At 49.6% G+C, this 21,372-nt stretch overlaps 2 protein-coding genes across 8 annotated transcripts in view; one reads left to right on the top strand and one right to left on the bottom strand.

Annotated features, from left to right (window-relative positions):
* Window positions 1–13,188, top strand: part of LOC106044298 (solute carrier family 2, facilitated glucose transporter member 5) — a 22,219-nt gene extending 9,031 nt beyond the window's left edge. For 2 of the 7 annotated variants that reach the window (XM_066982208.1, XM_013194245.3), the window contains exons 3-12: window positions 445–605; window positions 1,100–1,224; window positions 3,226–3,378; window positions 3,466–3,591; window positions 3,869–4,056; window positions 4,435–4,545; window positions 4,747–4,848; window positions 5,250–5,325; window positions 6,436–6,563; window positions 7,212–13,188. In XM_066982208.1, coding sequence (XP_066838309.1) covers window positions 445–605; window positions 1,100–1,224; window positions 3,226–3,378; window positions 3,466–3,591; window positions 3,869–4,056; window positions 4,435–4,545; window positions 4,747–4,848; window positions 5,250–5,325; window positions 6,436–6,563; window positions 7,212–7,448 — 1,407 coding nt within the window. In that variant the 3' untranslated portion in view covers window positions 7,449–13,188. The remainder of the gene's footprint in view (window positions 1–444; window positions 606–1,099; window positions 1,225–3,225; window positions 3,379–3,465; window positions 3,592–3,868; window positions 4,057–4,434; window positions 4,546–4,746; window positions 4,849–5,249; window positions 5,326–6,435; window positions 6,564–7,211) is intronic. The other 5 variants (XR_010826362.1, XR_010826363.1, XR_010826361.1 and 2 more) reach the window with 5 other exon arrangements.
* Window positions 9,520–18,549, bottom strand: CA6 (carbonic anhydrase 6). The gene is made up of 9 exons (XM_048067637.2): window positions 17,649–18,549; window positions 16,113–16,295; window positions 12,909–13,057; window positions 12,682–12,777; window positions 12,431–12,497; window positions 12,031–12,188; window positions 11,016–11,139; window positions 10,666–10,764; window positions 9,520–10,133 (listed from the first exon to the last, which is right to left on the bottom strand). Exons 1-9 carry the CDS (start codon window positions 17,728–17,730, stop codon window positions 9,520–9,522), a joined length of 1,572 nt encoding a protein of 523 aa, XP_047923594.1. The 5' UTR covers window positions 17,731–18,549.
* Window positions 18,550–21,372: the final 2,823 nt, after the last annotated feature.

The following is a 21,372-nucleotide window of genomic DNA, read 5'->3' on the forward strand; positions in this document are numbered from 1 at the left end:
GTTTATAAACAGCAAAGTGGAAGAGGAACTAGATTACAGGTGTTTTGTGGGCAAATGCCCAATGTCTAAGGTGCTCACGCTTCTCCACATGTTGAACCACCTGGAGGTGGGTGTGTTAAGGCTGTAACGTGGCTGGTAGGGCTCCGTGCCCAGCAGTGATGGGGCATGAGGAGTGTCTTCCCTTCTAGGAAGCAGACAAATCCAATCAGGCAGGTTAATTTGTCTAAAATCTAATAAGGCAGGATAACTTGCGTTAACTTTTATCTAATCTAGGCTTCTCCGTTGCAACACTCTCTTGCATTTGTTTTCCAGCTCAGCCTTTCTGGTTTTATCAAGACATTTGTTTAAGGCTTTATGGCATTGATTGTTTGACATTGATTGATCTGTGCTTTTACAACACGGATGTTTTGCATACTGCTAAATATGCTCTGTATTTCGTTCCAGTACATGCAAGATTTCTACAACAAAACGTACACAGACAGGCATGGCGTCTTTATGGACAAGAACTTCCAGACGCTGCTCTGGTCTCTCACCGTGTCCATGTTCCCTCTGGGTGGCTTCTTCGGGTCCCTCATGGTGGGGCCTCTGGTCAACAACTGCGGCCGGTACGTGACGGAGCTGGGGAACGTCCTCCCCGGGCAGCGCGCTGGGTTCAGATAAGGCTCGTCTCACCGGTCACTCCAGCTCGCTGAGCTCATCAGAAGCTCAGCTGCATCACGCCACTCCGGTCCTAAAGCAGATGGGCTGGTGATTAGCAGCTTGGGAACGTGCTGTCTCACGTGTAGAAGAACTGATATGGTTTGGGGATGGTCAAGGCCACGCTGGGACCTGAGCCAGGTGGACAGCCACAGGGAAAGCCCTGGGAGCTGGGTGCAGCTGGGTGCAAGTCCAGCCCCGGCTGCTCAGGTTTCCTGAGCTTGTTCTTCATTCCCTGCAGGGCAAATGAGACAATCCCCATTTTCCCCTTGCCTACTCTTTAGGATGGCAAGTCCTTTGAGTTTTGGGCAGCGTAACCCAGGGGAGGGTCTATCTGCTATTGGCCCGGCAGCTTCCGTAGAAAAATAAACTGATTTCTGTCTCTGTCTCCATGACTTTGCAGAAAGGGCACCCTGCTGATAAACAACCTCTTCTCCATTGTTGCTGCAGTCCTTATGGGAACCTCAGAGATAGCGAAAACCTTTGAAGTAATCATCCTTTCACGTGTTATCATGGGGATTTATGCTGGTAAGTGAGAGGTTGGACAGCGAAAGGAGAGCAACAAATATGATATTCTTGGCTATGTAAAGGGTTTTTTCCCAACAGATGGCTTCACAGGTAGCATATTTTAGCCATACAGTTGCATAGCAGTTCTGTACTTGCTTGAATAATGGTTCTCATCTGCGTGTTGCAGAAGTATCAGAGATCTCTAATAGGCAAGGGCAGTGGGACTGGGGTTTGGGCTGCACAGAGGAGGTGTCTGTAGCTGCAGCTGCCCTCCACAGTCAGCGTCTGCTTGGCTCCGGGGCACCATCAGCCAGGAAACCTGCTGCTGATAATCTGTTTTCCCAGACATCTTAAAGCAGATAGGCTGGCACTTTTTTTTCTTTTCAAACATAATAGAAAACAGAGTAATCCTTCCAAACCCAAGTCATTGAAGACAATGCCAGATCCATTCCTGGAACTGGTTGTCCTTCCTGCAGGAGAAAAGAAATATTTGGGGGAGGGTAAAGGGTGCAGGGCCACAGGATTTACTGCAAGGCTCCTGGGGAGCCAAGAGGAGGGCTGTGAGGTGCTGGAGCTGCGGTAACGTGGACCAAAGAAGTGCCAAAGGCCTGGTGCCCCACACGCTGCTGTGCTGGGCTCCTGCCAAGGCAGGCTGATAAGTGTCCTGACAACATTCAGACCCGAGTAATTGGCTTTGGCTTAGCAAGACTGACGTGCTCCATGATTTATTAGTGAGTTCGGATATCCTGTGTGGATAAAGTGAGAAAACAAACTGGCACAGGAAAACAATGCTATCTATAACACGCGATTGCAACCGGTGAGGTAAGGCAGGAAATGTCTGGTCTGGTTGGTTTTGTTTTGACTTCTTGCTCTCGTAAGCCGGACAGCTGCTTTTAGCATTGCTTTTCCAAGTTGCTACAGAGGGATCTGCAAAGAGGGATCCCTCCTTTCAGCTATTTATTGCTGACAGAAGAGTTAGGACTGGCTGTCCTGATCTGTGCTTTGCAGCCTTGCACTGTGGAGGATGCATATGGAGAGGGAAGGGAAGCTGCTGGGCCAAGCCAGCTTCGGGCTCTGTCAGGATCCAGGCACGGTTCCTCCCAGCAAAAGGTGCAGCTCTGGTGCTGGGAGCACCATCGAGAGCCCCTCTGTGGCAGGGCTTGATCAGCATAGGTCTGAACACTTAGAAAGCCACCATTAATTGAATGCACCAGACTACAAGTCACTGCTAGCATGTTTTATTTTATTATTTTTTTTAGGGAATTTAAAAGGATGGTTGTAGTGCCAACATCAAACACTACACCTCGTGAAGTCAGTTTTACAATGTTTTCTACCTGCATTAATATTTCTTTCTATGACTTTTGGCCTTCAGATAACATCTTGATCTCCTTTATAACCCAAAGTGTGTGAATGCTAGGAACTTTGTTAGCAATGTAAGATAAGAGTGGTTTGGTCATTTGACTTCTGGAGTTTGGGGTTTGCATGCCAAGATTTACAGCCTAAGTATGGGAACTGGCAGCTTGCAGGGGTTACTGGAGCTAACAGTGCTGTGTTCCATAAAACAACCGGTCCTCAGTGTGCTGGTAGACTAGAAATACTCCAACATGCTACCGGTAAGAGAAATCTCAGCCCATCAATGCTCTCTGCAAACTGATACAGAGCGATTAATGGAGTAGTGAATTTCTAGGAGCAAGTGAGAGTCCCATCCCTCTACCATCAGCTTGTTTGAGTACTGATTTCTTACTGAAAGGAAGTAGAAATTCCTCCCTTACCTTTTGACTTTGTTTCCAAATGGGAAGCAGCACACACAGTTTCTCTGCATGTCTTCTATGGAAGTCCTTTGCACCCCGTGTTGGGAGGGAGCTGCTTTGAGGAAGGTGAAGAATGGACACTGAGGGCCCACAAATTGTCTGCCAGCTCTGCAGGCGAGCTCCTGCCAGCCTTCTCAGGCTCCTAAAAACACTTTGCTCAGTGTGCTAAGGTCGGGCAGCTGCATGACTAACATTGCTCTCTAACTACCAGGTCTGGCCTCCAACGTGGTTCCCATGTTCCTGGGAGAAATGGCCCCCAAAAATCTGAGAGGTGCCATTGGGGTAGTGCCCCAGCTTTTCATCACCATTGGGATCCTCATAGCTCAGATCCTTGGTCTCAACAGCATCCTTGGGAATGTTGAAGGTAAAGCCCTGGCTTGGGAAGTTTTCTGTGGGCTCCGCTGGGGAAAGATTTCTCCCAGTCATCGTCATCTTGTCACCTTTGTTGCAGGCTGGCCTGTGCTACTGGGGCTCACTGGGATCCCATCAGTAATTCAGCTCCTCACATTGCCATTTTTCCCTGAAAGTCCCAGATATCTGCTGATACAGAAGGGCAATGAAGATCAAGCACGACAAGGTATAGCACCATCCTTTCCTGGAAGGGGAGGTGGAATGGGATAGGTCTGGCTGTGGGATGTGGCTGGCAGCAGCCAACAATGAAGCAAGAGAGTGTGAAATTATTCACTGATGTGTTGCTGGTGGATGGGATTCTTGCTCCTGTCTCTGCTTGTGTGAATCCCTAACTTCCTATCCTGGGAGCACTGCTACTGCCCATGGTTTGCATGGTGGTGTGTCTTGCTTGGAAGCAGGAGAGCTTTCTGGGGGTCCGTAACTCACCTTCCTCTCCCTACTAGCTCTGCAGAGACTGAGAGGCTGGGATGATGTGGATGATGAGATAGAAGAAATGCGCCTAGAAGACCAGTCAGAAAAGGAAGAAGGACAGCTGTCTGTACTCACCCTCTGCACCTTCAGGGGCTTGCGGTGGCAGCTCATCTCTATTGTTGTCATGATGATGGGCCAGCAGCTCTCGGGGGTTAACGCGGTGAGTGGGAAGGCAGTGGGGTGAGCAGTAACGAGATGGGGCATGGATGATGTGGGACAGCACTGACATGGGAGCTAGAACCTGGGAGACACGAGTCTCCCTTCATCAGGGACATCGGTTCTGTAAGATGTTACGGGAAGTTCACCCTGGCCAGTACCAAACCAAGTACACACATGGTCCAGAGTCCAGCATCCTGCAAGGATGGTTTGGACATTTTTGGAGTAAGATGCATGTGCCTGGATCTAAACACCAACATCTTCAGTACTGAAATAATGTGGGAGTTCCTGTGCACCAGTTCCAGGAGGTAGAAGCAGCCAAAATGGGGTTCCTGTGCTCTGCCTTTGGCCACATACAAACACAGCTGTGGTTTTGCTGCAGGTCTTCTACTACGCGGACAGGATCTTCCAGTCAGCAGGTGTGGAAACCAATAACGTGCAGTACGTCACCGTGTCGATAGGTGCCATCAACGTCGTCATGACTTGCCTCGCTGTAAGTTGCTGTTGGGGCTCTTTGAGTTCTCACTCGTCTGTTCTCACTACGTGTGACCCAGGTTGTCACTTACACCGCGAGATGCTTTGGGCAGTACATGTTCTGCACTGTCCCTTGCTAAATACCACCTTAATAGAATTTGCTGGAATGAAGTGCTGTGCCCCGGGGATCTGGTCTCTCACCCCCTCCTGTCTCTTTCAGGTTTTCATCGTGGAGTCCTTAGGGAGGAGAATCCTGCTCCTCGCCGGCTTTGGCTTGTGCTGTGGTTCCTGTGCGGTGCTGACCTTGGCCCTCAACCTCCAGGTGTGTGGCTGGGTGTCTCGGTGGGCCTGGCCAGGGACTTTCTGGGGAACAGGCCCTTGGTGTGTTTTGAACTGGTTTCTGCACTCTGGGAGGGGGGCAGTACGGAAGATCTCAGTACTTGAAGATCTACCTAAAGTAAACCCAGCAAGAGCTACAGTCCTGCTTGGCTGGGTACCTCTCCCAGCACGTTGTGTTCGTACCTGTTGCACCCATTTGTTGGAAGCAAATATTCTACACAGACTATGTGCTATGTGGCTAGGTACGTCTGCCTGGACGTAGCTGGGAACAGAGGAGGACACTGCTTTAAAAAATCCCTCAAATCTCACCGTGAATAGTGCCTTGAGTGTGTTGCTGACTTCCAGGCAGGAACCAGCTCTAACCTGTGATTAAATTCTTTGCAGAACACCGTCTCCTGGATGTCTTACCTCAGCATAGTGTGTGTCATTCTTTACATCATCGGGCACGCTATTGGAGCCAGTAAGTACACATAATTTTGTCCGGTCTCCTCCGCAAGTTGGGTAAAGCCAAGTATTATGCTGAACTTCTCATCAAAAGCTTTGTGGGGCTGATCCAAGGAGATTGCATTTCCCCTGTGCAGCCATGCACCTTGCTGACTGTCAGCTAGGTTTATGCTCCAGTGGGCCCTGTCCACGGGTAGGGGAGCATCCAGCTTTCAAGAGGAAAAACCAAAAGCACGATTGTGCTCATCATACCTGGGATGCACCCAGTAAGACCTGGAGCAAAGCTGTGCTGAGATGCTGAGCCCTAGCGGCTGGGCAGAGATTCTGCATGCTTGCATTTATGGGCAACAAATCAAATTAGGAACAACTCGAAGTACATGTGTGGCACTACAGATCACTTTGCAGACAGGAGTTGGTATTGCAGATAGATGAGGATATTGGAAAGGCTGTTGCCTGACCCGGCAGCTTCTTAGAGCGATTGAATTGCCTGCTTAGTGTGGAAAGCCCAGCCAAACCCTTGGTGGATGCAGCAATGCAGTTTTGAGACTCCTGTCAAGGTTTCACTGGCAGATGGAATTACATTTAACCTCTTTTTTCTCCATGTATGCCGTCAGGCAGACTGAAGTGCCCACAGGAGGGATGTTGCTGGAGGGAGAACACCAGGCCAGCTGGAAATGTGGCCTGACCCCTGTTGTGATAACGTTTTCTGTATCTGCTTCATCACCTCACAGAGGGGGCAGTGCTGTGAAGGAGCCTGGTGGCTTGGTCCACCAGCACCTGTTTTCCCAGCACCTGCATATGTTGTATTTTTTTCTATTTTTAAGAAGCGATGCTTTGCTTAGATGCTGCTTGTAGGATGCTCTCTGGAGATGCATTTCACATTTATCAGTCTTGACAATCTTTTTGTGGTTAAAGTACAGCCATAGGAGAGGGAAGAGGCTGATTGCTGTGTGTGAGCTTAGGCAAGTCAGTCAGTTGCCCAGTTTTTTGTTTCATTTCCCTCTTGGATTTATCAGACGTTTCTAAACACAAGTTGTTTAATAAGCTACTGAAATAAGCGATGTAACCTAGGAATTTAGAGTGAGGGATTGCCTTTGGGGTTTACAAACGTGTGACTCTCTTCCAGGCCCGATCCCCTTTGTGATGATCACCGAGATGTTCCTGCAGTCGTCCCGGCCTGCTGCCTTCATGGTCGGTGGGTCCGTGCACTGGCTGTGCAACTTCGCCGTGGGGCTTCTGTTCCTCTACATGGAGGTAAGAGCAGGGGATGGGGCAGGCCTTCAGCTTAAAATCAGTACCTTCACCCCTGTGTTCCTGCAGAGAGCCTTTTTAAGCCTGGTCACTGTACCTGCCCAGGTTGGTTGCCGGTACCTGCGAGCAGGATTACAGATATTACAGATAAAGGGCAACAAACTGATGTTAATCAGCAGTTCTCTGATCACATCTGTTGTGCAATAGTTTGAAATAGTTATTTTTCCATATGAACGTCTGATTCTCAATTCAGGGCCATAGAAAAGACAGCAAATTCCCCATCTTCCATAGTGGGGTGGATGTCTCAGGGAGCCAGCTTTAGCTTTTGACCGACAGGTCACCAGTTCAAACTGATCCCAAGTAGTAGTGACCCATAAATTGATAGAGTTTAGCCTGAGCAGGGGGAGCTGGTGAGTTTACTTTGACTTGTGTAACAGACCCTCATGCACCTTTTCCATTAAATCCATGGTGGTGATATCAGAAGACAGAATCTAGAACCACCCCTGGCTTCCAATTGCTCAACTTAAAGTACATGCACACCACTGTGGTCGCCTTTCATAGATGATACAGGGTTCAGCATGTCCAAATCATATAATGTATACATCTGGGGTATTGCCCTGGCCTTTGCTCACTCTTCTTTTCTTGCTCCAGGCTGGACTGGGAGCCTACAGCTTCCTCATTTTCTGTGCCATATGCCTCATCACCATGGTTTACATCTTCTTTGTTGTTCCTGAGACGAAGAACAAAACCTTCATGGAAATCAACAGGATCATGGCCAAGAGGAACAAGGTGGAGATTCAGACAGAGAAAGAAGAGCTCATGGATATCCACACTATCCCAGCTGGGCAGGCAGAGAAGAAGAAAGAAATCTCCAACAGCGATCTGTGAACACAAACTAATGTTTGGTCTGGCCCAGGCACTTTTCAGGATCTGCTCAGTGGGAGAACGTGGCTTGATACTGATCTTTCATCCAGACTTTCTGCACACTTCCCACAGCAAGAGTTTCTAAATAAGCCATTATTGTGTCTTAAGAGTGTTCTCATTGTGAGTGATTAGCAGGACCGCTCTGCTTCACGGCCCAGCACTGCTGAGGAAAATTCCCCATTCCTGGTTATTTGTCACAAGGAAAGGGCAATGCCCGCAGCCAGCTCAGTTCCTGCCATCAAGGAACTGATGTCACAGTGTGATGCATGTCCCTCACGTCCTGACACATCTCAGCTGACACAAACCAGCACCGGGGCTGGGTTTTGGTCAGTCACGTGCAAGGAGTGCGCCATATTCCTCCTTCACGTAGCCGAGGGTCCAGCATGAGTGATGGCAGCTCTTCGGTGCTTGGTGTTCTCTGAGTGGAGAGGAGCAGTTGTGCTGAGATGTCTTGTTAGATGGGTTGATAGCAGTGTTTATCCTGTCCCCTACTGTCCTTCTGTGTGCTTCAAAGGACCGTAAAAGTGGAAATACACATCACTCAATCTCACCCCTGCCCTGCTTACCAGACTCTCCCTTACATCTCAGCCCTCAGCTGTTGCTGATGAGTCCTTCCAGAGCCTTATTCTTGAGGTTAGGAGTCCTCCAGCGGTCTCGTGCTTATTCACGGATGGTTGATAACCATTTGTTCCAGCGGCACTCCAGTCTTTGGAAGTAGCTCACTTCACTCTCTGGTGCTTACACTTCAGTTGCCCAAGGGTGGCAGTCTCTCTCTTAATCCTTTAATAATCCCCAGATCCATGCTGTGTATGCATGAGCCAGGTGCACCTTGTTCACTCCCCAGAGGTGGTCCTGAGCTCAGTGAGAACCTCGGTGCTGTGCTCCTGGGGTCAGACTCAGGCCGATGGATGCCTGCGCAATGACTGTAGGGCAGGGTCTGCTTCCAAGCACGGCCAAACCTGTCTTTAAGCAACTCAATGCGAGAAGCTAAAGTTAGTTTTCCAAAAAAATTCATCTCTCGGGTACCTGAACCTTCTTGAAGAAGTCTTCAAAGGGTTTAGAGCTTGGTCCTACTACTGGTTTCTTTCTGTTGTTTTCCCTAAGGGCACAGCTCCACCTGAAGGCTAAAATGGTTTGCAAAAAGCTGAGTCTGAAGGACTGGTGCTGGCCCGCAGAAGAAAGCAAATTGCACGCTGATAAAAATGGAGGATTTCTTAAGGTGTTTATTTAAGGGGTTTAACGGTTAATTGCTGCATAACTTAACATGTGGAAATTCACACAATTGTTGTGCAAGGTTGCTGCCCTCCGTATGGAAAAAAACAGAATTGTTCAGCAGCCTGGCACGGACTTGGTGTTGATGCTGGCAATAGTCCTTCACGTGACGTACGTCTTTAACCCCAGGAGACGAGTGTCCTACATGCCCTCAGTCTTGTCTTGTGATGTGTACGTGTCAAAAAAGAAGCTGCTTCCAAGCTCAGTCTCACCATCCATTTACAGAAAGGACACGTCACCGAGCAAAGCGCAACGACTGCGTAGGAGCCGCGCTGTCCTTTGTGTACCCTTTACTGTCTGATACATCTGCAGCGGAAGGGGTGGTGATTTGACGGTGAAAATAGGAATAAAGGATGCGTGCAGGGAAGACGGCGAGACATGGAGGTGAGGTGAAGGATGTGAGAATAGTTTTACCTGAGAAAGGGGTTCTTTTAACCAAAGAGTGGCACTTTGGCATATGAGAAGAAAGTCTGTGTATGGGGACCTAAACCAAACTCCTAGGAGGGATGTGAAGATGCAAGGCATTGGACTGCCCTGAGTTGTTCTCTGGTTTTTGCCTCTATCTGAGCGATTGATAGAGGCTTTGCCCCTATACGCTTACTTGGAAAAACTAAGCAAGGTGCCTAGTGAACCTATAGCAAGCAGGAGAAACAAGCAATCTAAAACAATAAATGGAGCAAACTTCCTTTCTCATTTTCCCCAGAAAGTGGTTTGGATTCTTTTGTTTGTTTGTTTTTTAAAAAGGGGGGGGGGGGGGGGGGGGTCACTGACAGCTGGTGTCAGACTCCAGAACCACCCCTCCCAAGAGGGTCATGGAGGTTTCTCCCCATGCTACGATATCTCCCTTGGGGTGCCCTGCTCTGCACAGCGCAAGTGCCCGAATGTCTGCGGGACTGAGGACTTGGCTCCACAGGTTCACGTGCGTCATCCACCCTGCAAATCCATTGGAGAAGGCCCCGAGAAGAGTGTCTCTGTCTTTCCCAAGGACAAGCGTCCCTCCAGCCTGGCTCATGTACCCTTTCTGGATGCTCTTTGCTTTACTGGCGGCTCCATTGAGCCATAAATTTGCCATTCCAGACTGGGAGGCCCACGTCATGCAGAAGTGCAGCCAGTCCTGTGCCTTGTGGTACAGGGGGAAGCTGATGAAGTGGCCTCCTATCCACAGCCCCACATCTGTGCCCACGGTCAGCACTAGCTCGTTATCCCTCTCCTGCGTGGAGTAGGAGAGAACGGTCTGACTGCCAGCGTGCTGGGCTTTTGTCCAGAAGCATAAGGTGAAGGCTTGGAGAGACATATCATGGAGGGGATGAACAGTCACAAAGCTCTCAATGTTTTCCACGGGGAAGTAGAAAGCTGGGAAAGAGCTGGATTTAATACCTGAAATAACCAAAAAGCCAGCTGTTACGTTTTTTACTTGTTTATAAATCAGCCCAAACCCTACAGAGTGCACCCATGGGAGCTGGCAGGGCTGTTGCAGCTTTGGCTGTCTCGAGCCACAGTTACTGGCACGTTGTACCAACAGCAGAGGGGATTGAACTGATGAAAACTCAGCTCCCACACCAAACTGTTTTGGGAAAACCACTTTTTCCCCCTTTCTTTTTTCTCGTCTTTTGTAAAATGGAGACATTTATACTGGGGGAACAGTGAGCTTGAAATCCTCCCCGTTTTTAAAAACGTGCTTACATGTTGCAGGACAAAAATGCGGTTGCTGTGAGAGTAAATAGATTTGGGCTGGATGTAATGATATTGTAGCTCATGGAACTTCTCCAGTTGGCCTTGATATGGAACAAAATTCTACTTTTATACATCAGCAGCAAACCTGTTAATGATTTAGGCCATGGAGAACAGCAGGCATGGGCTCTTCATCCTTGGAAGGTAAGCTGGACCTGGGAATAGACGTTTTTCTTACCCACGTGGCTCACTCCATTCAGCAACTCTTTCTTCATGTCCTGGAGCTGCGTCTGGATCTGTTCCAGTCTGAGGCTGAGCTCTTCTGGCTGGCATTGTTCTAGAGCAATCAGACAGCTGGACTTACCGAAGGCCAGGACCTGCATGTGGCAGCTCCCCTGCTTTCTGGCTTGTAGGAGGTTTGGGGAAAAGCTTTGTTTTAAAACGTGGTGTATCTCAGTACACCAACACAGGGGGCTGGTGCATGACCTACAGCCACCGTGCTCCATGAGAAGCAGGATGTGTTGGCAGGATACAGATCTCCTGCCCCCTGGGGAAGGTTTGGGGGTCCTGCCTGCTGACCCCCGTTACCTGGGGTGGGTTTGGCTCGGAAGGAGGCCTCCACCAGCCGGCCGTGCAGGGGCTGAGCGTGCCGGTAGTCGTTGCGCAGCGTCTGGTTGTGCCAGTCCAGCAAGGTGTTCTCCAGGAGGCTGATCTGCGAGCAACGCAGCCGTGTTAGGGAGGGCAGCAGGGTCAGTGCTTTGGCCTGGTAGTGCTTGGGGTTAAACCCAGCAGCTTGTGACAGGGGGACCCTGCAGGGTGTCTCGCTGAGCATTAGCAAGGGAAGGGAAGAGCCTGTCGAGGCTCTTATCAGCTAAGTCATGGTGAAGATATTTTGCCTGAAGGAAGTTATTTTAACTCTGACCCCCTGGTATGCATAGATGTAAGTGTTCTGTGGCTTGCTGCTTTCTCACAAGCGCCCACTAGTGCCTTCCCACCAAAAAGTATACTTTTTTTCCAATGCAAGCACAGTGATCCTGTACTGCTGTAATCTCCGCTTGACCGTGTTCTCATGGAAGGAAAGTTTGTGGTTCTTTTTGGTTATGGAAGATGAACTACTCTGCAAGATTCACCGGTAAGCTGATTTTACTAGTGTTATGGAGCATGGCTGAGCCCTCTGCCACGCAGCCAAACAGCAAAAAAAAAACCACCACAAACCACTTTTCTAAAAATCTGCCAAATATTCTGTAATGATTTTAACACTATGAATGGCTCTTTTATGTCTTTTTTTTTTTCTTCGTCTTCTTGACTCTCTCTTTGTGGTAGTTTTTGTGTTCTTGACTCTGGCTGGTCTCTTTTTCTTTATGTAGTGCTTCTGTATGGTTGAGTTTAACTGAGCAGAGAGCTTTGTTATTGCTTGCCAGAGCTCAGGTCCTACAGCCACCGGTAGCTGCTGTTGCTCTGGAGTCTGTTTGAGAAATGCCCCGGTGGCAGTTCTGCCGGGCTGTTCTCCAAATCACTGGAGATTGGAAAAGGAAACGGGTGTGGAAGGACAGCATGAAGGAAAGAAGCTGCTGTGGCCGGTGAAGAGCCACCACGTGCGTACCTGCGTGTGCGACAGGACAATGGGAGAGTCGAAGATGGTCCAGGTCACGCTCTCGGAGCAGGGTGGGGTGGTGAGCGAGCCCTGGTACCTGTAGAAGTGCAAGAGGTTTTCTGGCAGCATGGCTTGGACGTCCAGAGAAGTGAGCTTTGTCGATTGACCTCAAAAAGAAACAGAGGCAGTGTTAACAGCTCACGGTGACCAAAGAGAAGGGGTGTCCTGCACCCCACCCTGCCCTGGGGGCTGCTGCTGTACGGGCAGGGACAGCATGATGTGAGTCGCTGAGGATGCCTGGCCACGTAGCTGCAAGCAAAGCAGTGGCAAAAAGGCTGAACCTAGACCCAGGACATGTGTACAGGCTTTGGGAAGATCAAGGGTGGAGAAAAGCATCCCCAGGACTTACCTGCAAACTTGATCTTTGCCAGTTTGGAAATGAATTCACTGTAGTACGTGTTTTCAAAGTGCCCCTCCTAAACACAGCACAGAGAGTAGAAAAAAGGTCGGTGACCTGCCTGTCCTTCTGCAGCACTGGTCAGCCTGGGACTGACTGAGCCTCGTTACCCTGTAGGCTGGACGTGCAGCCCTAGACGGGACCAGAGTACGGCTGTGGGACAAACTGACCACGCACTGGCCTTGCTCGGAGGTAAAACCTACCGCATACAAGAATGCAAGCACAGCCAGTCCATTCGGCTTGTCTTTTGCATCTTCAAATCTCGAGTACTCGGCAGAGTTGTAATGGACAATGTGCAGCTGCCGGGAGAGAGACAGGGCCATTGAGCGAGAGGTGACAAGTGCCTTCCTCACCCTCAGCACCCTAAAGGACTTAACTCCAGCTGAAGGCAGAGTCCCCCTTCCTCCCTCCAGCCCGCCTTTGCAGGTACCTCTGCAACGTATCTCATCCCGTCCAGTGTGTGCTCAGAGCCGCTGGTCTCCAGGTCCAGGCCCCCCCAGTGCAGATGCATCTGCACCGCCGTGTAGAGGCTTGGGAGCCCTCGGGCGATGCGCAGGGTGGGTGGCAAATCGATCTGGACTGAAAAAAAGCAGGATTGGAGACAGCAGTGAGTGCAGAGCTGATTGTGCTAGCACTGTCTGTAGCGTTTTTCCCAGCTGGGCAGCTCTGGCTTTTTCCTTAGGCACCAATAAAAATGGTTTAATGCTTGTGCCTGGCACCGCACATCACATCTTGCAGGGCTCTGCATGCATTTGTTCATCTCGTTATTCCCAGGGAGAAAAGGAGGGGGTCAGAAATAATGAAGTGGCTAGCCTCACCTAACTCTTCACCATTATTTTCCATGTTCTGGGCTCTGTGGCTGCGAGGGATGGGCGTGCTGGGCCAGAGCCCTGCAAATCTGAAATGGCTGCGTTTGTGCTGGGGGGGCTGAGAGACAGAGCCCTTTGTCTTGCTTTGCTGGTAGCATTCACACCAGGGCAATGAAACATGGGTCCTCCTGCTGGTGTACTGCCACAGATTATATATTAGGGTAGTAAATATGCTGAATTTAGGGCTTAAAATGGAGAATTGCTTCATCCTAGTGAAAGCCCAGAGCATGTTGTAAAATAAAATAGCAACTCTCATTGCTAAAGGTAGCACCGTGTGTGATTCATTAGTCAGAGCTTGGGTTAGAGGAGAGAGTTTCTTTTGTTTGTAAAGTGTTGACAGCCAGACAAGATGAGAACATGTTTCCTTGTGATATCCCAAAGCGTCTACAGTGGGAAATAAACACCTACCTTACTTTTTATGTAAGATCCCTGCTGACTGCCTTCCATAATTAGGATTATTTGCCTCAAGTACCTCATTATGGCCTCTACCTTCTGCAAAACACAGCCAGCGAGCTGTGTTCTGAGTCTAGGGGAAGGTTAAATCTTCCGAAAGGCATTTTGTGTAATTGCTTTGCTGCTAACAGCCCAGCTTCTTTCTGCTTCTTGCCCTGGATCTCCAGGTAAAGGGGGAGAGAGTTACTGCTCTGAGCTGGACCTGTCTTGTGGCCCCACAATGTGGGTTCTGCAAGGGAACAACAGCACACGGGGCCGGGGTCTTCTCCCACCTCTGGCCTCCAAGGGGTTGAGGTAAGTAGTTAATGGAGGCTGTACATCAGGTGCCAAAAGTGCGGCTGGTTTCTTAGGTGAGAAACTGGTTCTTCAGCACCTGAGAGCCCGAGCAGAGATTCCTGTGGATTAATCCATTTGCTGTGCCTTTCACATAGGCTAACCTCCTTTAGATGTGGCGCAGTGGGAGATTTTCCTCGTGGGGTATTGGCACCCTGTGCCAGCCCCCTGAAATCAGTGGGAAAACTGCGCCTGTCTTCGCAGGAGCTGTGAATGCAGGCTGTCGTTTTGCCTTTGTGCTTTATTAAAATACCCCGCGTTAGAGCATCGCTGTTTTGATGTTGACAAGAGAATAGGGAAAGGCACACGTGCAGAGATGTGAAAGCTAAACCTGCAGGAATTGGTGTGCAGGCTGTCGGGGTGGCAGCGCTGATATGACAGCTTCCAGCTGAACGTCAGGCTTACGTGGGGGACAAACAGGAGTGCTTATTCATGATGATTTTTAGAAATACAATCACAGCACTCTCTCTCTGAAGACAGCGTGTTTCTCATCGCTTCAGTTCCTTGTTCTTGCTCTATATTCTTTTCTCTCTGCTGCAGAGAGACGAAAGGACTGGTGTGGGGGATTAGAGAGCAACCAGGCTCTTCGTGTTCAAAATGCCTTGAAAATACTCATCCCCCTGCAGCAGTTATTGGGAAATTCTTCTCTTGCTGCTCATCTGTAGTCTACAAGCGTTATCCCAGCAGCACCAGCTGATGAATTATTTAGATAATGAATTACACTGCAGCAGGAGCATCCAGGACCTCCTAAAGGAGAAGCCTTGCTCTGAGGCTGTGCAGCCAAAGGCAAGGCGTTTAACTCAGGCTGTGCTTCAGCTTTCCTTCCTGAGGGCTGTAAGGAGGGCTCATCCTCTGCCTTGTGTGACTACGGCTAACCAACCATCGGCTGCCAGCTCACTGCTGAGCTACAATTCTCCCATCCCATCACTTCTGGTTCTCACTGCACAGGGTCAAAAGATGCATTTTGTGAATGCGGAGACGAGTCAGTATGCCTCAAACGTCACTTGCTCCTAAGGTCCTGCAGTTGTCAAGTACGCTGAAAAAGGAGCCAATCTGTCATGCTCCTGCTGCCTTTCATCCCTTTTCAATGTCTAACAGAGAAAATATCTTGCAGAAATGTAACTAATTCTTATTTTTCTGGTTTACATATAGGTTTCTGAAAAGCCTTTCTGTGTGATTGGGGAAATCAGCACAACCAGGAGAGCAGAATGAAGTGAGATGGCAAAGCAAAGTGTGTCAAGTTAGGAAAATAAAAAGGACATTGTCTGTGAACAGCATTTCAATCAGCTAAACCCAATAATCTATTCCTGCCATGGCATGAGTTTGACATCCTCTCAGGGCAACTGCTCAGCCAGGGAAGAAGAAAACTTTCTACCCCTAAGGCAATGCTGGCTCATTCACCCCCACTGGTGGCACTGGCCTTGACTTGGTGGAGGGGTATGTGATAATGGCAGAGTGCAGAGGTGGACACGTGGGAGGCATTCCTGTACCCTGCGTGTGCTGGGAAAATACATACCTGAACTCATAAAGTCTCCTTTGTACTCCGGTAATGAGTGCATGCTGCGCTGCCCAGACAAACCCTCCAGAAGACAGACCACAGCCTGCTTTACAGCTTAAAAGCAGGATGCTCTCAGGTTTTTATTACTCCACTGAATGCACTGTGGGTTGGTGCAGGGTGCTAACAAAGAGGCATGGACAAAAGGCTGGGGTTTCAGGCCAGACCTACCATTACCAACATCTGCACTTCAAAAATGTGAGGCTTGGCTTTGCTGCCAGCATTGCCCGTGGTCATGGCAGCAGTGCGTGGGGTCCTGATGCTGCATGAGCAAGGATGGTGCATGCACCGTGCCGTGGGTCAGGGGCCACTGAAGCCTGCAAAATGGGGCTGAAGGGGGCTGTATGAGCTGTATGTCTGCTCCTTTGCCAGCAATGAGCTCTTCTTTTTAGGCAGGAGATGAGCAGGCTCCCCCCAGCCTTACCTGAATGGCCGTTGTTGGTCATCGTGAAGTCCCCCTGCAAGGGCTCGTCGTAGCCACTCAGCTCCAGCTGCAGCAGCTGGGGGTTGTGCACCACTTTTTTCCTCTGGATGTCAATGGGAGACTGGCGCTTGCCAGCGCAGGCAGCAAAGTGCTGCCCCCAGTGCTCTTCATCCAGCTCGCCCTCTGTGCGGAGGAGAAGCAAACCAGGTCATTAGGATGGGGCGGGAGCTGCTGCTAGCTCAGCAGCCAGAAAATATACATTATTTTGTCTGCAGGACAACTGTGCTGCAAAACATGAGACCTGCATTGCAGTAATAGCCCACTGCATTCACCTCCTGCGCCTGTCTGTGGAGGAAGCAAATGCAGAGGACAGCTGGCATGCTGGATGCTGTCCTTTTTCCAATGGCTTTAAACCACTTAACTCCAATTTGAATCTTTCCTGCAGAGGTCTGAGTGCTCCTGAAACTGCTAATTGCTGCTTGAACCCATCAAGGCTATTTGCACTCTCCCTAGTGCTATATTTACGACTTTAAGGCTAAGTAGAAATTTTGATGCCATCTCTGTCATGGCTGTGACTGACAGTCTCCATGGAAACCTTTTCTTCTCTTTACATTCCCCTCAAACTGCAATATATTGATCAACAGAGACTTGTCTGCCTGAGACAAACAAAGCTAGAGCTGAGGAATAACCAGCACGTGACTGTTGCACTTGCTGAGTGCAAGCCCTGCGGAGATGGTTTGGAAGGAGAGGTGAGCGTTTTAAAAAGAAAGTAGATCAAAGCTATTTCATCAGCCCCCTAATTTTCTAATTACTATAATCACAGCCACAGCTGGGGATTTGTTACCATTTGCCAATTCTTTTTATTTTATTTAAGAAATGAAAGTTTGCAGGAATTTTGTTTCCTGACATTGATTAAATATGGAGGGCTTAGGCGAGGCAGAAGGAAATCCAGCAAGGAGTTCTGCAAACAGCTTGGTGGGCTAATTGCAGGATTGCATCCACTCAGCCACAGCCTTTCCTTCAGCCTGAGTCCCAGCCCACTGAAGAGTGTACAAGGACTGCCATTTACTTCAGCAAGTTCTGCAAACAAGCTCCTGAAACAATTACAAATCAAATAAAGTTTCATGGGATCTATAAATACATAGATGAGCACTTTTTTTCGTGACCTGTTCTGAATAGGATGCAACAATAAAGCAATGGACAAGCAGTATTTAAAGCTTTTCCTTTCAGGATCATCCAAAGGGCAGCTTTTATTCTAAGACATTGCAAAGATTTTCCCCATTGTTCAAACCTTTTGGGTCTGCCAGCCCTGACAATGCGTCCTCACTGCACAGGGGAGCACAAAGGGGTGGCATTGGGGAAAACCATTTCCAAGATACGCAGCCATCAATAAAGGGGAATAAATCAGCTGCTCGCTGGAGACCTCTCACTAACAAAAGCAGTGTCCAACTGAGTGTTGCCTCTGCAGCACAGAAAGAATGCGTCTCAGCAACTTGGCAGGCAGCAGTGATCCCAAAGCAGCCTCATTTTTGTTACCTTTGTATGTCCAGTGCACGGTGTGAGAGCAGCTCAGCTGCAGCAGCAGCAGCAGGCGCAGTGGGGCAGCCGGGACGCGCATCTCTCACTGCACCTGCAGGACCAAAGCAGGGAGCACATTTCTTTAAAAACCCTCAGGAGGCATGAATACCACTTTTCTCTTGGTCTGGTCTCTCCAGCACCCGTCCTGCCCTGCTCTTCACCCATCAAAACTATACCTAACAATGCCACAGGGATATTTTGTGTGGGCGCTCTGCTCTATGCACAAATGAGCCAAGGCACACAGTGTTTAGGGACCAGTTTTCCAAAGTGCTGAGCTTTCCCAGTCTTATTAGAAGTCAGAACTGTAGACACTTGGCTCCTTTGAAAGTCAGGCTTCTGAGGCCAGATTTCAAGAAGCTCCACACCCACTGGTCTAGGATTTCAAGGTGTTTTGCTTCCAACACCTTCCCTCATCTCTGAAAACCTGGGTTTGGGTGTGAGATTTGAAACCTTTGGAAAAATCAGAGCTCTGAAAAGCTATTTACTCTGCTGAAAGACGCAGGCAGGATGCAAGATCCTGAAGCCCTAATTTTTAGAAAACTTACAGGAATTCACTTCAGAGCTAAGAGGTGTCAGATGTCTGAAGGCTCTCGTGGGTTTCTGTAGCTGCTCTATACATCATCAGACACTTGATTTCCTTGAAAATGTGTCCCAATCTATGAATTGGCCAAGAAATACCAGCCTTAGAAGGCCTTTCCTGGTTTGTTGTTTTGTGCAGTGTGTGTTTAATGTTTGGGAACTGCTGTAATATGGAGTTAATTAAGCAAATGCATATTTCTCCTTCTCTCGCCCAGAGAAGTCATTTATCCTGACAGCTGCACTGAACTGTGGCAGGACTGAGCTAACCAAACATGCCCTGCAATGCACTCCATAATCCGTGTGGATCCAGTTGGGTAAATAAGCCTTGAAATTAGCTGAGGGAGAAATTTTGGGGGTTTAGAGCTGTTTGCACACCCGGATTCCAGACAGCAGCACACGAGGGTGTGAACAGGCGTCAGGAACCGATGGTGGCCCCTGCAGCCGCCTGTCACCCTGCCCGCATGGGTGGCATTGGGGACAGGCTTTGTCCCTTGCCTGCACTTCAATCGCATCAGCCTGTGCTAAGGGGTTGAAATAAAACCCTCCTGATAGCGTGCTGGTGCCAGCGAGATGGAGATGGCAATGAATTAATTTTTAATGGAGCCTTTGCGACACGCTGCAATTAGGACATTTCACTTGACATCAGCAGGGGCTGCGGGTGCTCAGCACATCCCCACACCACATCTCTGTTATCTCAGATTAGGCATCACGGGAGTCGGAGGCAGAAAAGCCGGGATCCCTTTTCTCCACACGCTCCCTCGAGGCCTCGTTCCTCTCGTACAACATTTCGGTGTGCTTGGCGAAACCCGCCTTTCTCCAGCATCCATCCGGGCACGCTGGCTGCTTCTGCTGAAGCTCTGTGACAGAAACGGGCTTTGAGGTGGCCAGAGGTCCCCACCTGAGCTCCTCAAAGTGGGGTCTGTCACTTAAAGAGCAGACAGGGCTCCATTTCATGGCCTAACAGCTCTCGGCACTACCTGCAGTTCATTCAGCCTAAATTTTCTTTTGTTCACCAAATTACTCTTAGCTGTAGTCTTTGTGTTATCTTGAAATACTTTCTCCTTTTCAGTGTCCAGTGTTGGATCTTCCCTCTGCCTTTAGTGGGAGGCAGGCAGGGACATGACCTGGGCACAGGCCTGAAGGGTGCTGGCAGGAGCGTTTCCATCGCACCAGGGCCCGTGGCACAGCCCGACGGAGTCAGCGTCAGGCCTCCAGCAAGGCACACAAAGGTGCTGTGGGTGGGATAAAGAAGGAACCATTGGGTGACAAGACAGCTTGGCAGTGTGTGCAAATGCCTGCTCATCTTCAGAGACGCTGCGTTATTAATATTTTATATGTATCTGCACCTCCTTCCTTAAAAACACTGGCTGTGCTCCTGATTTCCTGATGTTATACCATGCAGAGGAAGCACGTTTGCTGCTCGGTCTCTCTGGAAATCAATATTAGTGTGGTGTAGACACTCGCAAAACCCCCGAGCCCCTTAAAAAAGCACTCTCCATGGAGCAGCTCTGGCAAGGCGGCCGCTGCCCATCGCTGTGCAAGCACTTTTCCTTCCTCCTTTCCGCTGCATGGTGCATTGAGCAGCTGTGACATCCAGCGGCCAAACACAATACGGTGGGGTTTGGTGCAGAGCCTATCCTGCACAGCAAGAAAAACAGAGCCCCTTCACGTCTTCAAAGGGCTGTGCAAACATTAATTCGTTAACCCTGCACGGCTCAGCGGGGCAGATGAATGTAGTGATGCCGACAGCACACGCGAGAAGGGGAAACATCACTCTATCCATAAGCAATAACGAAGCATGGAAATCAGCTGGCCAGCTCTCCAGGGAGGGGATGAGCCCACCCTAAGGCTTGAGTGCAGGACCCTCAGCACCAGCTGTGGTGGGGCCATCAGGAAGCTGCAACTCATTCGGCCTCTGATGGTGAGGCCACAGCTGAGGGCTGTGCTCGTCCTCCCCAGGGCAGAATGGCTGTGGTCAGGGGTTGGGGAGCCGTATGGGAGGGCACAGCGGAACCAGAGCTGGTCTGGAGATGTTTCATCAGAGCCTGGCTAAAGGAAAAGGCTTCAGGGGGATTTTCTGAAGTTGCGGGAAGCCTTTGTTGGTAGATGTGAAAGGTAAGGAAGGCAGCATGGATGTGGATTTGGGTTATGAAGTACAGGGGTGAAATCAGAGAAACAGGACTGTAATGATGTCCTCTGAGTAAACGGACTCCAGCAGTTAACTGGGATTGCTGTTGCTGTGATAGGTGAACAGGGAGATAGAGGAAACTAGAGAACCAAGGGGTGAGAACGGGGAGCTGGGGCTTCCCCGTGGAGCAGCACACGGAAGCTGGCAAACCTCTGTTCCAGGAGAAAAGAAAGAAACAGACCAAGAGAGGGGTTTTCCACAGCTTCACATTAACGGGGAGGAACTGTGGGCATGAAGTCTCCAACAGAGGCTTAGTCACAGCGGTGAGCGCATTTCAGGCTTGCTCAGCGTGCTGCCTGCACAGAGGCACAGGAGGGAGGGCAGAGTGCATCTGCCGAGGGACTCGGAGCTGCACAATTGCTGCTGTCCAAACTGCTCCATGTGAGCAACAACCAATGCTTCCAGCCCACGGGAGCTTGTTTTTAGTGGGAGTTATGGCTGCAGCTACTCCATATGCCATAGGGTATAGGATCCAGGAGGACAAGCTGTGTGTCTACGTGTGAATTCATCGCCTTAAGCTTCCTTTCCAGCCCCTGCAGTGAAGCAGCCTTGATGTAGCTGCTGCATGTTGTATGGGTATCGTTGAGATCAGTCGTGCAGGGATGCTCAGCAAGAGCAAGACCACATGCACCGCAGGGGGCAGGAGTAGGAGCTGAAAGTGTTTCCCACGAGAACAAAGTTGATTTTTAGGGCAGGAAGACAACAAGAAGGAAACATAAAACCCTGCTGTCTGTGCCGTACCTGTTCTGCGGCAAGAGAAGCCTGCTTGATAGCCCTCGTGCTTTGCATAAGTCTTATTCACTCGTTAAGAAAACAAACGAGTCATTATTTGTTTCACCCCTGTTTTTTGGTTTCTATTCTCAACCCCCCTAACTACCAAACGTAATTTCTGGATGGCTGGCTGACCGCTCGCCC

The sequence above is a fragment of the Anser cygnoides genome, chromosome 23 (assembly GCF_040182565.1).
Source record: "Anser cygnoides isolate HZ-2024a breed goose chromosome 23, Taihu_goose_T2T_genome, whole genome shotgun sequence".
NCBI lineage: Eukaryota > Metazoa > Chordata > Aves > Anseriformes > Anatidae > Anser > Anser cygnoides.

What these genes read in the sequence shown, in the direction of transcription:
- CA6 (XM_048067637.2), bottom strand. Translation starts at nt 17,730, where the DNA reads ATGCGCGTCCCGGCTGCCCCACTGCGCCTGCTGCTGCTGCTGCAGCTG. An exon ending in GACCAACAACGGCCATTCAG is followed by an intron (nt 13,058 to 16,112) that starts GTAAGGCTGGGG and finishes GCTTTTTTTCAG; the next exon opens with TCCAGATCGATTTGCCACCC. An exon ending in GAATGGAGTGAGCCACGTGG is followed by an intron (nt 10,134 to 10,665) that starts GTAAGAAAAACG and finishes TGGTTATTTCAG; the next exon opens with GTATTAAATCCAGCTCTTTC.